At 45.5% G+C, this 15,071-nt stretch overlaps 1 protein-coding gene across 1 annotated transcript in view; it reads right to left on the reverse strand.

The window, feature by feature from the left end:
- The window catches only part of LOC122543971, a 25,431-nt gene extending 10,589 nt beyond the window's left edge, over positions 1 to 14,842 (reverse strand). Inside the window, exon 1 of the mRNA XM_043682980.1 lies at positions 14,610 to 14,842. Within this exon, the coding sequence (XP_043538915.1) occupies positions 14,610 to 14,842 (233 nt within the window). The remainder of the gene's footprint in view (positions 1 to 14,609) is intronic.
- Between the last annotated feature and the right edge of the window lie 229 nt (positions 14,843 to 15,071).

Below are 15,071 nucleotides of genomic sequence, written 5' to 3' on the forward strand. Positions count from 1 at the left end.
ATAGGAGAGGATGGAGGGAGGATAGTGGAGGAATGGAAGATGAAAAGGAGGAAATATAGGGTGTAATGGAGGGGGTGGGGGATAGGAAGAGAGGGATGGATCGGAGGGGATGGCAGTTAGGAGGAGATGAGGGATAGGAGGGGTGGGCAATTGGTGGGGACGATTGGGTAGGAGAGCATGGATGGATAGAAGGTGAGGGATGGGGGTTAGGAGGGGATGGGTGGAGAGGAAGGGGGATAGGAGGTGGAGAGGAGGGGGTGGGGGTATAGCAGGCAGAAGGCTTAATGCTTTTAAAAGGTAAGCATTTACCTATTTTTTTTTAGCCTACCCAGTGACTGCCTCCACAGCTTTGTGTGGTAGAGAATTCCACAGGTTCACTACCCCTCTGAGTGAAGAAACGTTTCTTCATCTCAGTCCTAAGTGGTCTATCCTCTATCCTAAGACTGTGTCCCCTGGTTCTAGACTCCACAATAAGGGAAAACATCCTCCCTGCATCTCGTCTGTCCAGCCCTGTTAGAATTCTGTACATTTCAATCTGATCTCAAAGTCATAGAGATATACAGCACAGAAACAGATTCTTTGGTAAAACACATCCATGATGACCATATATCCTATATAAATCTAGTCCCATTTACCAGCCCTCTGAACCCTTCCTATTCATATAACCATCCAGATGCCTTTAAAATGTTGTATTCATACTAGCTTCCACCACATCCTCTGGCAGTTCGTTCTATCCACACATCACTCTTTGCATGAAAAGTTGCCCCTTTTATATCTTTCCCCTCTAACTTGAAAGTTATGCCCTCTAGTTTTGGACACCCCACCCTGGGAAAAGATCTTGATTATTCACCCTATCCATGCCCCTCATGACTTCCTAAACCCTCAGCCTCCGAATCTCCAGGAAAAATAGCCCCAGTTATTCAGCCTCACCATATAGCTCAAATCTTCCAAACCTGGCAACATTCTCATTAATCTTTTCTGAATACTTTCAAGTTTCACAATATCCTTTCTGTCAGAGGGAGACAAGAATTGCATGCAATACTCCAAAAGTAGCTGAACCACGTACTGTACAGCCGCAACATCACCTCCCAACTGCTATACTAAATGCACTAACCAATAAAGGCAAGCATACCAAACACCTGCTTCTCTATCCTCTCTACCTGCAACTCCACTTTCAAGGAACTATGAACCTGCACTCCAAGGTCTCTTCATTCAGCAACACTCCCTAGGACCTTACCATTAAGTGTATAAGTCTTGCCCTGATTTACCTTTCCAAAATAAAGCACCTTGCATTTATCTAAATTAAACTCCATCTGCCATTCCTTGGTCCATGGCCATCCTTCTAAACTCCAGTGAATACAGGCCAAGTCAAGCCAATCTCTCCTCACTGAACAGGTCTGCCATCCCTGGAATCCATGATTTGGAGATACCAGTGTTGGACTGGGGTGTACAAAGTTAAAAATCACGCAACACCAGGTTATAGTCCAACAGGTTTAATTGGAAGCACCAGCACAACCACCTGATGAAGGAGCGACGCTCCGAAAGCTAGTGCTTCCAATTAAGCCTGTTGGACTATAACCTGGTGTTGCGTGATTTTTGACTTTGTATCCCTGGTATCAGTCGAGTGAACCTCCACTGCAAGTATATCCTTTCTTATATGAGGAGACCCAAAATGCACAATACTCCAGTTGCAACCTTACCAAGGTATAATTACTTCTGAACTGACATCCTCTTGTAATGAACGCCATTTGCTCCTTACCCTTTGTCTGCCCTTTACCCTGTGATGTATCAGGATCCATCCCCTCTCTCTCTACCCCAGCTCTCTGGCATTATGTTCAGGTTAAACTCCCAGTCTGAGTGACTGCAGCCAAGCACTGCCACCACTGGGTGTCGCTGCTTCTTTCTGTGTCTGGTAGCAATCCTGCCCAAGTTTAGGAAATTACTTTGTTCTGGGAACTTTGGAATTTCTTGCATTAATATTCCTGGGATTTTCTCATCCTTTTTCCTAATCTCCATAACAGGATACAGGGGGAGAGGATTTGTCAGTTCAGGGATTTTAGTTTCTCACCAGGCTGCAGGTATAACCCGCTCAGGTACACAGAGAATCATGTCCATCATAAGGATCCTAATCCTGTCTACACTGCAGCTGGGTTGGCCACATAGAATCCCAATAAGGAACAGGACCCAATGCCATTTCTTGCGTCTAGGAGAAAATGATGACTGCAGATGTTGGAGAGTCAGAATCGAAAAGTGTGGTGCGTTCCTGATGAAGGGCTTATGACCAAAACATCGACTCACCTACTCCTCAGATGCTGCCTGACTGACTGTACTTTTCCAGCGCCATACTTTTTGACCACATTTCCAACATCACCCACTCTAACCAGTTCAGAAAAGATTTACAAGGATGCTGCCAGGTTTGGAGGTTTTGAGCTATAGGGAGAGGCTGAATAGGCTGGGGCTATTTTCTCTGGCATGTCAGAGGCTGAGGGGTGACCTTATAGAGGTTCATAAAATCTTGAGGGGCATGTGTAGGGTGAACAGCCCTGGTCTTTTCCCCAGAGTGGGCCTGTCTGAAACTAGAAGGCATAGGTTTAGGGTGAGAGTGGAAAGATTTAAAATGGACCTAAGGGGCAACTTTTTCACACAGAAGATGGTGCCAAAGGAGGAGGTGGAAGCTTGTACAAATACAGCATTTAAAAGGCATCTGGATGGGTATATGAATAGGAATGGTTTAGAGCGATATGGGCCAAATCTGGCAAATGGGATTAGATTAATTTAGGATGTCTGTTTGGATGGACGAGTTGAACTGAAGGCTTTGTTTCCTGCTGTACTGGTCTATAACTCCATGACCTTATAAATGAGACTCCATGACCCATGAAATGAAATTGTATCCTCTCACTCTCCCCAACCTTCCAGGGTCAACTGTATAGCACATGTGAGCCCAAGGCAAGGAAGTGTCACCAAGGCAAAATAAGGAGGATGAGTAAGTAATTCATCACCTTGGGCCTGCGCTCTTTCAGTAAGATCGTAGCTGACCTGATTACTCCATATTTCCACAAACTCTCACCACCTTCTTATCAAACTTCTATCCACCTCGGACTTAAAAATATTTGAAGACTCTGCTTCTCTTGCATTTTGAGGCAGAGAGTTTCAAACACACATGACCCTTTGACAGAAAATATTTCTCTTCTTATTTGCCTTAAATGGGCAATTGCTGATTTTTAAACAGTAACCCCTTGTCCCTTCATCCTCCCAGAAGAGGAATAATCTTCCCTACATCCACCTTATCATTGCCTGAAATCAATTATTTCTTGTGTTTTACAAACCCACACACTTACACACACATACACCCTGTGTGCACACACACACACACACACACACACGTAGGCTAGCCCCACACACTGAGACAGTGTATACAGAGTAGTCTCTCACACTGAAACAGTATACACAGCCTAACCTCTTACATTAAGACAGTGTACACAGCCTAACCTCTCACACTGAGATAGTGTACACAGCCTAACCTCTTATATTGAGACAGTGTATGTTGTCCTACGTCACATTTACAGGGAACCCCCCCCGGGAGCGGGCCTGTATACAATGGGAAACTTTTTGGGAGCAGACCTGAGTTAAAAGGGACTGACCAGGAGCAGGCCTGCATTTACGGGAAGGCTACATGGGGAAGGGTCAGTGTTTACAGGAATGATTTGGAGATGCCAGTGTTGGACTGGGGTGTACACAGTTAAAAATCACACAACCCAGGTTATAGTCCAACAGATTTATTTGGAAGCACCTGATGAAGGAGAAGCACTCCAAAAGCTAATGTTTCCAAATAAACTTGTTGGACTATAACCTGGTGTTATGTGATTTTTAACTTTGTTTACAGGGAGACTTCCTGGGACCACGCCTGTGTTTACCAAGAAGCTGCCCAGGAGTAGGACATCCTCTCTATGTTAAAGTCTGGAGTTAGACGCAATAGTCGTACTACAGTCTGATCAACAACTAATGAAGGTTTAACATTTCTTTGTTGAGCAACTGGAGTTAAAAATAAAATCTTATTTGAAGACGTAAATGAGTAAAATTACTGTGGTCTTGTTGATAGTGCATCAGTGGATACCTGAAATCTGGAAAGACTTTGATGGTGTAAAATCAAATTTTATAGTTTCTTATTAAGTTGTTCCAAAAATGTTATTACAGACCTCTGGAGCAGATGGAACTTGAACCTGGGTCTCCGGGCTCAGAGATAGGGACATACTATTAAACTACAAGCGCACTAGAATTGATTTTTAGTTTTATTTTCTAATCAACCTGTTCAGGAATGCTATTACAGAACTCTGGAGCAGATGGGACTGTGACCTTATAGAAGTTTATAAAATCATGAGGGGCATTGATAGAGTGAATAGCCAAGGGTAGGGAAGTCCAAAACTAGAAGGTGTAAGTTTAAGGTGAGAGGGGAAAGATGTAAAACGGACCTGAGGGACAACATTTTCACGCAGAGGGTGGTGAGTGTATGGAATGAGCTGCCGGAGGAGCTGGCAGAGGCTGGTACAATTACAACATTTTAAAGGCGTCTGGATGGGTATATGAATAGGAAGAGTTTAGAGGTATATGGGCCAATGCTGGCAAATGGGACTAAGTCAGTTTAAAATATCTGGTCGGTATAGATGAGTTGGACCAAAGATTCTGTTTTTGTGCTGTCTAACTCTATGATTCCTGGTTCAGAGATAGGGACACTATGACTGCATTACAAGCACTCTAGAATCAACCTTTTACCCATTATTTGCACATTGCATATGGCTGTGCTCAGTTTTGTTGATTTTATGATTGTTATATCACAAGGTGTTGACAGGTTGAGAATAGCCAAATCAGAAACTTGTCCCACATTGCCCCCTATTAGCCAAGTGAACAATTACACCTAACTACTTAGGCTCTGTTCTCAATAAAAAGTGTTAAAGAATAGTAAGTGTACACACAAGATTTAAACAAAGATAAACACTGAACATTTAATATTTCCCACTTGTAAGAAGAATGACAAATTCTCTATTGATCTGTGCCATCACAGCTACAGAAAGGAAGGTTTTTGAGGAAGGTTTATCTACTGAGTCAGTATGGGTGGAAGTTAGGAACAGCAACGGAGCAGCCACCTCATTGGGGGTTTTCTACAGAGCCCCTAATAGCAGTAGGGAGATTGAAGAACTCATAGGCTGGCAAATTTTGGAAAAATGCAGATGTAGCAGGGTTGTTGTTATGGGTTACTTCAACTTTCCCAATATTGACTGGAACCTCCTTATTGCAGATGGTTTGGATGGAGCTGTTTTTGTCAGGTGTGTTCAGGAGGGTTTCCTTACTCAGTATGTAGACAGACCGACGAGGGGAGAGGCCATTTTGGATTTGGTGCTCGGCAATGAGCCAGGACAGGTGTCAGGTCTCGCGGTGGGAGAACACTTTGGTGACAGTGACCACAACTGCCTCACATTTACCATAGCCTTGGAGAGTGAAAGGAGCAGTTACCAAGGGAAGATATTTAATTGGGGAAAAGGAAATTATGACGCTATCAGACAGGAGTTGGGAAGTACAGATTGGGAGCAAATGTTCCACAGAAAGGGCACAACAGACATGTTTAAGGAGCAGATGTTGCAAGTGATGCACAAGTTTGGTCCTCTGAGACAGGCAAGAAAGGGTAAGATTAAGGAGCCTTGGATGATGAGAACAGACGAGCTTCACATCAAAAGGAAAAAGGCAACTTATGTAAGGTGGAGGAAGCAAAGATCTGGCACAGCTTTAAAGGATTACAGGCTTACTAGAAAGGAGCTCAGAAATGGACTGAGGAGAGCCAGGAGGGGGCACGAAAAAGGCTTGGCAGGAAGGATTAGGGAGAACCCAAAGGCATTTTACTCATACGTGAGGAATAAGAGAATGATCAGGGAGAAGGTAGGGCCGGTCAGGGATAGCGGAGGGAACATGTGCGTGGAGTCTGAGCAGATAGGGGAAGCCCTAAATGAGCTTTTTGCTTTGGTTTTCACCAAGGAAAGGGACCCTGTTGTGAATGAGAACTTTGAGGAGTTGGGATACAGGCTGGAACAGATCAAGATTGATGAAGTTGATGTGCTGGAAATTTTGGCAAACATTAAGATTGATAAGTCCCCAGGGCCAGACCAGATTTATCCTCGGTTGCTCCGGGAAGTGAGAAAGGAGGTTGCTAAGCTGCTGGCGAAGATCTTTGCTTCTCCACTCTCCACTGGAGTCGTACTGGAGGATTGGAGGGAGGCAAATGTTGTTCCTCTTTACAAGAAGGAAAATAGGGAAATCCCTAGCAATTACAGACCAGTCAGTCTTACGTTTGTGGTCAGCCGGTTTTGGAAAGAATTCCGAGGGACAGGATTTATGACTATTTGCAAAAGTATAGCGTGGTTAAAAGCAGTCAGCATGGTTTTGTGAGGGGCAGGTCTTGCCTCACAAATCTTATTGAGTCCTTTGAGGAGGTGATGAGACAGGTCAATGAAGGTCGAGAGTGGATGTATATGGACTTCAGCAAGGCATTTGATAAGCTTCCCCATCGTAGGCTCATTCATAAAGTCAGGAGGTATGGGATACAGCGAGATTTGGCTATCTGGATTCAGAATTGCTTGGCTGACAGAAGGCAAAGATTGGTTGTAGATGGAAAGTATTGTGCCTGGAGGTCAATGGTGAGTGGTGTCCTGCAGGTTTCTGTTCTTGGGCCTCTGCTCTTTGTAGTTTTTATAAATGACTTGCATGAGGAGGTTGAGGGGTGGGTTAGTAAATTTGCAAATGACACAAAGATTGGACGTGCCGTTGATAGTATCGAGGGCTATTGCAGGCTGCAGCGCGACACAGACAGGATGCAGAGCTGGGCTGAGAAGTGGCAGATGGAGTTCAACCTGAATAAATGCAAAGTGATGCATTTTGGAAGGTTGAACTTGAATGCTGAATATAGGATTAAAAACAGGATTCTTGGCAGTGTGGAGGAACAGAGGGACCTTGGTGTTCAAGTGCATAGATCCCTCAAAGTTGCCACCCAAATAGATAGGGTTGTTAAGAAAGCACATGGTGTTTTGGCTTTCATTAACAGGGGGATCGGGTTTAAGAGCCGCGAGGTTTTGCTGCAGCTCTTCAAGACCCTGGTGAGACCACACTTGGAATATTGTGTTCAGTTCTGGTTGACCTATTATAGGGAAGACACAGAGGCTTTGGAGAGGGTGCAAAGAAGGTTCACAAGGATGCTGCCTGGACTGGAGGGCTTGTCTTACGAAGAAAGGTTGAAAAAACACGGACTTTTCTCTCTGGAGGGAAGGAGGAAGAGAGGTGACCTGATCGAAGTATACAAGGTAATGATAGAGTCAATAGCCAGAGACTTTTCCCCAGGGCAAAATTGACTGGCACGAGGGGTCATAATTTTAAGATATTAGGAGGAAGGTAAAGAGGAGGTGTCAGAGTTAGATTCTTTACGCAGAGAGTGAATGCATGGAATGCGTTGCCAGCAGTGGTGGTGGAAGAAAAGTCATTAGGGACATTGAAGCGACTACTGGACATGCACATGGACAGCAATTAATTAAGGGATGCATAGGCTAGGTTATTTTATTTTAACTTAGGAATAATCCTCAGCACAACATCATGTGCCGAAGGGCCTGTTCTGTGCTGTACTTTTCTATGTTCTATGATCAGATGTATGGTTATAACTGTCTTATGTAAGATGAGAGTTGTTCCTGATGACACGTCCTGAGCCAGTATGCTGTGGGCTATGGTGATCCTTCCTGAACCAGACCACATTCTCAAACATTCAGACTTCTGTGAAACCAGCAAGCAGCATTCGGAGCAGATGACAGGCTTCTACCTGACTGCAATGAGAGACCAGCTGTGTGTCAAATGTTGACTGATCTTAGCCTGGCAGATGATGAGTACACTCAACAAATTGATTGGACATTGAATGATAAACCATGAATTTGGACTAGGCCTTTCACATGACACAGCCAATGTAGCAGTTCTCTGGTTCCCCACCTGGTTGTATTGTGTGGTGCGTCAGATGTGGAAGGATCGTTTATAATTGGGAGTGTAGTGCTGGAAAAGCACAACAGGTCAGGCAGCATCCGATGATCAGAAGAATCGTCATTTTGGGCAAAAGCCCTTCTTCAGGAGCTCATTCCTGATGAAGAGCTTTTGCCCGAAGCATCGACTTCATTCCTGAAGAAGGGCTTTTGCCCGAAACATCGATTCTCCTGCTCCTGAGATGCTGCCTTACCCGCTGTGCTTTTCCAACACCACATTCTTGACTCTAATCTCCAGTAATTGCTTGGATGAAGGTGAGGGGGGAGGTGTGGGTGCAGGTTTTGCACTTCCTGTAGTGGTAGGGGGAGGTGCTGGGAGTGGGGTGTGAGCTAGTGGGGGGCATGGATCTGACAAAGAACAAAAAGAACAAAGAAAATTTACAGCTCAGGTATGGCCTTTCGACCCTCCAAACCTGAGCCGATCCAAATCCACAGTCCAAACCTGTCGCTCAATTCCTAAGCATCTGCATCCCTCTGCTCCTCACCTACTCATGAATATATTCAGATGCATCTTAAATGAATCTATTGTGCCTGCCTCTACTACCTCTGCTGGCAATGCATTCCAGGCACCTACCACCCTCTGTGTAAAGTACTTGCCACGTGTGTCCCCGTTAAACTTTTCACCTCTCACCTTGAAAGCGTGACCTCTTGTTATTGAATCCTTCACCCTGGGGAAAAAGCTTATCTCTATCTATCCTGTCTATTCCCTTCATAATTTTGTAAGCATCAATCAGGTCCCCCCTCAATCTCCTTTTTTCTAATGAAAACAATCCTCAATTACTCAGCCTCTCTTCATAGCTAGCACATTCCATACCAGGCAACATCCTTGTAAACCTTCTCTGCACCCTCTCCAAAGCGTCCACATCCATTTGGTAATGTGGTGACCAGAACAGTACACAGTATTCTGAATGCGGCTGAACCAATGTCTTATACAATTTTAACATGATCTGCCAGCTCTTATATTCATTACCCCATCTGATGAAGGCAAGCATACTATATGCCTTCTTGACCACTCTATCCACCTGTGCAGCAATCTTCAGGGTATAATGGTTCTGAACTCCCAGATCTCTCTGCTCATCAACATTTCCCAAGGCTCTTCAGTTTACTGTATAATTTGATCTAGAATTATGGCATCACCTCACATCTGCCTGGATTGAACTCCATCTGCCACTTCTCTGCCCAACTCACCAGTCTATCTATATTCTCCTGTATTCTTTGACAGTCCCCTATGCTTTCTGTTACTCCACCAATCTTTGTGTCATCTGCAAACTTGCTGATCAGACCAACAGTGCCCTCTTCCAGATCATTTATGTATATCACAAACAGCAGTGGCCTCAGCACTGATCTCTGTGGAACACCACTGGTCACTTTTCCCCCTTTCGAGAAACTCCCTTCAACTACTGCTCTCTGTCTCCTGTTGCTCAACCAGTTCTTTATCCACCTGGCTAGAACACTCTGCATACTATGTGACTTCACTTTCTCCCATTAGTTTACTATGGGGAACCTTATCAAACGCCTTACTAAAGTCCATGTATATGACATCTACAGTCCTTCCCTCATCTATCAACTTGGTCACTTCCTCAAAGAACTCTATTAGGTTGGTAAGGCACGATCTCCCCCGCACAAAGCCATGTTGCCTATCACTGATAAGTCTATTCTTTCCCAAATATAAATAGATTTTATCCCTCAGTACCTTCTCCAGTACCTTTCCCACCACTGACATCAGGCTCGCTGGTCTGTAGTCACCTGGAATATCCCTATTACCCTTCTTGTTCAAGAGGACAACATGAGCAACTCTCCAGTCCTCCGGCACCTCACCTGTGTTTAAGGATGCTACAAAGATATCTGTCAGGGCCCTAGCTATTTCCTCTCTCGCCTCCCTCAGCAACCTGGGATAGATCCCATCCGGTCCTGGGGATTTATCCACCTTAATAATCTCTAGCCTACCCAACACATCTTCCCTACTTATGTCAACATGATCCAGAGTAACCAAACTTCTATCTCTAATCTCAACATTCATCATGTCCCTCTCCTCAGTGAACACTGATGCAAAGTAATCATTCAGAATCTCACCCATTTTCTCAGGTTCAACACACAGCCTTCCCTCCTTATTCTTTAGTGAACCAATCCTTTCTCTAGTTGCCTGCTTGCTTCTTATATCAGAATAAAATGCTTTGAGATTCTCCTTAATTCTGCTTGCTAAAGCTACTTCATGACCCCTTATGGCCCGCTTGATTCCTCGTTTAAGACTGGTCCTACTCTCCCGATATTCCTCCAGGGTCTGTTCTGTTCTTAGCTGCCTGGACCTTATGTATGCTTCCCTTTTCCTCTTGGCTAGTTGTACAATTTCTCCTGGCATCCACGGTTCACGACTCTTGCCATTCCTATCCTTTGTTTTCAACGAGACATGCCTATCCTGCACTATCTTTAACCTATCTTTGAAAGTCTCCCACATATCAAATGTGGAGTTCCCTTCAAATAGCTGTGTCCAATCCACATTTCCCAGCTCCTGCCTAATTTTGATATAATTGGCCTTGGCCCAGTTTAATACTCGTCCCTTAGGACCACTCTCATCTTTGTCTATGAGTATTCTAAAACTTACAGAAGTGGCCACTGTTCCCAAAGAAATCCCCCACTGCAACTTCTCCCCTGGCCTGGCTCATTCCCCAACATCAGGTCCAATATGGCTCCTTCCCTTGTCAGACTATTGACATACTGCTCTCAAAAACTTTCCTGGATGCTTCTTACAAATTCTGTCCCATCCAGACCTCTGACACTAAGTGTATCTCAGTCAATGTTCAGAAAATTAAAGTCTCCCATCACCACTGCCCTGTTGCCTCTACATTTTCCATAATCTGTTTACCTATTTGTTCTTACACCTCATGCTCACTGTTGGGAGGCCTGTAATACAGCCAGAACAATGTAATTGCATCCTTCTTATTTTTCAGCTCCACCCATAATGCCTCACCACTCAAGCCCTCCATAGTGTCCGCCATCAGCACAGCTGTGATATTATCCCTGACCAGCAACGCAACACTTCCCTCCCTGTCCTGTCTGAAGCGACTATATCCTGGAACATTTAGTTGCCAATCATGCTCTTCCTTCAACGAAGTCTCTGTGATTGCAATAATGTCACACTCCCAGGCACCAATCCAAGCCCTAAGTTCATCTGCCTTACCCACTATACTCCTTGCATTCAGGCCACCAGTCATTTGCTCTCTGCCTACTCTTCCCCTTATTAATGCTAACTTCATGATTCTTACAGTCTCCAGTTTCCACCTTGCTGTCTACTTGTCTTCTCTTCTGGTTCCCAGCGCCTGCCATATTAGTTTAAAACCTCCCCAACAGCAGTAGCAAAAACTCCACCAAGGATATTAGTTCCAGTCTGGTTCAGGTGTAGACTGTCCAATTTGTAATAATCCCACCTTCCCCAGAACCGGTCCCAATGTCCAACAAATCTGAGCCCCTCCCTCCTACATCATCCCTCAAGCCATGTGTTCATCCTGCCTATTTTTTCATTTCTACGCTGGCTAGCACATGGCACTACCTTTGAGGTCCTCCTTTTTAACTTCTCTCCTAGCTCCCTGAATTCTTCTTTCAGGACCTCATCTCGTTTTTTTACTTATATTGTTGGTGTCTATATGCACCAAGACAACTGGCTGTTCACCCTCCCCTTTTAGAAAGCTCTGCAGCCGATTGGTGACATCCCTGACCCAAGCACTTGGGAGGCAACATACCATTCGGGAGTCCCATTTTCAGCCACAGAACCGCCTATCTACTCCCCTTACAATAGAATCCCCTATGACTGTGGCCCTATGAGTCTTTTACCCACCCTTCTGAACAGCAGTGCCTGCCACGGTGCCATGATCTTGGCAATTGCTGCTCTCCCCTGGTGAGCCATCTCCCCCATGAGTATCCAAAACAGTATTACCTGTTTTGGAGGGAGATGACCGCAAGGGAAACCTGCACTCCCTTCCTACTCTTTTTCTGCTTTTTGTCACCCATCCACTGTCTCTCTCTCTCAGCAACTCGAAACTGTGGTGTGTCCAGTTCACTAAATGTGCTATCCACGACCTCCTCAGCATCACAGATGCTCCACAGTGAGTCAATCTGCAGCTCCAGAGCCGTCATGCGGTTGTACAAGAGCTGCAGCTGGACGCACTTCTTATAAGTGTAAGAGTCAGGAACGTCAGCCACGTCCCTGAGCTCCCACATCAAGCAAGAGGCACATGCCACAGGTCTCTAGTCCCCTGCCATTGTAAGCCTTAGCTTTATATCAACTAACTAAAACCAAACAATGCAAGAAAAGAAATGACAAGGGAGTCATAGAGGGAATGGTCTCTTAGGAACACTGATAGGGGTGGGAAAGGAAATATATCTTTGGTGGTGAGGTCCGTTTGTAGGTGGCGGAGGATGATGTGAGGTATATGGAGGTTGGTGGGGTATAAGGTGAGGACTGGGGGTTCTGATCTTGTTAGGAGGGGTGGGGTTCAAGGGCGGACGTGCGGGAAGTGGAGGAGATATGCTGGAGGGCATCGTCGACCACGTGGGAAGGGATATTGGAATAAGGAGGCCATCTGGGATTTTCTAACCGGAATTGGTCATCCTGGGAACAGATAGAGGAATTGGGAATAAGGGATGGTGGTTTTACAGGAGGTAGGGTGGGAGGAGGTGGGCTTGTCGTAGATGTCCATGGTTAGTCGGTTAATGGAGAGTAGGATGTGGAAGGATCCTTTGGGGCCTTGGACAGAAGTGAGGGGGGAGTTGTGGGTGCAGGTTTTGCACTTCATGCAGTGGCAGGGGAAGGTGCCGGGAGTGGGGTGTGGACTGGTGTGCGGTGGAGATCTGACAAGAGAGTCACAGAGGGAATGGTCATACCACACTCTCAACTTTGACCTTCACATCTGCAGTCCTCATTTGCTCCTCCTGGTTGTATTGTAGGCCAAAGAACTGGCTGATTTCTACATAGCAACCACTTTCAAATGGCAATATGCTTTGGTCTTTTGCTTGGAGAAGGGACTAAGTCCCAGTTTATTTCTGCACTTCTAAAGTCTTTTTCTTTTATTTATTCATTCATAAAATATGGGCATTGCTGGTTGGGCCAGAATTTGCTGCCTGTCCTAAGTTGCCCCTTGAGAAGGTGGTGGTGAGCTGCCTTCTTGAGCCACTGCAGTCCTTGTGCTGTTGGGATATTCACAATGCTGTTAGGGAGGGAGTTTCAGAGTTTTGATTTCACAACTTGCTGCAGTTTCTGACTTGCTTTTGTGTAGCCACACTACTTACATGGCTCATTCTCATCAGGATGTTTATAGTAGGAGATTCAGTGATGGTCATGGCATTGAATGACGAGAGGTGATGGTTTGATTTTCTCTTGTTGAAGATGCTTATTGTCTGACAGTTGTGTGTCATGAATATTATTTGTCATTTAACAACTATATATTGTCTAGCACTTGCTGCATTTGGACATGGACTGCTTCAGTATCTGAGGAGCTGCAAGAATTGAACTTTGTGAAATCATCAGTGAACATCCCTACTTCTGACCTTAAAGTGGAGGGAAGGTCATTGATGAAGCAGCTGGAGTCAACATACAACATTTTTATACTGAAATTAAAATAGATGATCTAGTCGTTATCAGACCATGTTTGGTGCACAAATTTACTGCCAGTTTTCTGACACTATAACAGGATTATATTTCAAAAAATATTTCATTGGTTGAAAGGAACATTCTGAGGACTTGAAATTATATATTCATTCTAGACTAGGAAGAGGCCAAACAATCCATTCAATGCAACAAAAAAGGTAAAGTCACCATAGTCTTACCAGACCATAGGGCTGGCTCTCTCATTAGCGAGAGAGAGAGAGAGAGAGAAACAGATAGATAACTGGCAATGAAGGGAGAGGTTGAGAAGGATACTGAAAACAATAAATGCTGGCAATCACAGCTGGCCATGCAGCATCCATGGAGAGAGAGTCAGCTAAAGTTGTGAGTCGAGATGAATCTTCATCAGATAACCCCCAACATTTGTTGTCTTCAGTACAGATTCCAGCATCTGCAGCAATTTGCTACTAGTTTGAGAAGGAGAAACCCTCATAGTAATCTCAAACTGTGTAAGAATTGAACCCACAGTGCTGGCATCACTCTGTATCACAAACTGAGCTATAAAAGCAGTGGACTGCAAAGGCTGGAGATTTGAACATGATGTGGTCATCACCCCATTCTATCCCTGATGGGTTTGCAGGTTCACATCTCTCAAGTGCTCCATCCCATTTCTCTTCAAGTTCAAGTCCTCCTCCTCCCCATCTAACTCTATCTGCTTGTATGTTTTTTGTATGTTTCCTCAACCCACTCCCTTCCACCACTCATTCATCCTGCAATATCGATATGACGGCGGAAAAGACCGATGATCTCCGGAACGAGCCGAAAGCCGTGCTCAGGTCCCAGAAAGAACCGAGAAGCACCGAAAGCGCTCCCTGGAAAAGATAACCCGCCTGTGACGTAGCTTTCCTCCCACGGACTATTCCGAAACGACCGAAGGTTCCCGAACGCACCATCCCCTCCCTGGGAGGGACGGAGGTGTATGGCGGAAATTGCCGAGAGGGTTCGTTGGTGGCCGAGGGGCTGTTCGGATGGGAAGGGCCGTAAGGATCGTGGGGAGGAGGAGGAGACGGCGGAATCCGCCGAAGATTGCCGAGGCGGCCATCTTGCCGGGTTCAGATAGTGAGAGGGAGAGTGGGGTTCCGGCTTTCTCCTCAGAGGCGAAAGTCCGGGCGCCGGCGGGCATCGAGAGGGAGGGAGAGAGAGTAAGAGATAGGGGGCAATAGTAAGAACCGGGGCAGGAGGGTAACGGGGGTGGGGGAAAGAGGGAGGTGAAAGTAAGATACAAACACCCGGGTGTGTATTGGTGTTTTAACCCCCGCCCCCACCGACCCAAACCCCTGACCCCACAAGTTTGCGGAGATCTCCCTCCGGAATCCTCCCCGGCCCCTGAAGCCTCGGGGCTCGAGTGAAGA

This window comes from Chiloscyllium plagiosum, chromosome 45, assembly GCF_004010195.1.
Source record: "Chiloscyllium plagiosum isolate BGI_BamShark_2017 chromosome 45, ASM401019v2, whole genome shotgun sequence".
NCBI classification, from domain to species: domain Eukaryota; kingdom Metazoa; phylum Chordata; class Chondrichthyes; order Orectolobiformes; family Hemiscylliidae; genus Chiloscyllium; species Chiloscyllium plagiosum.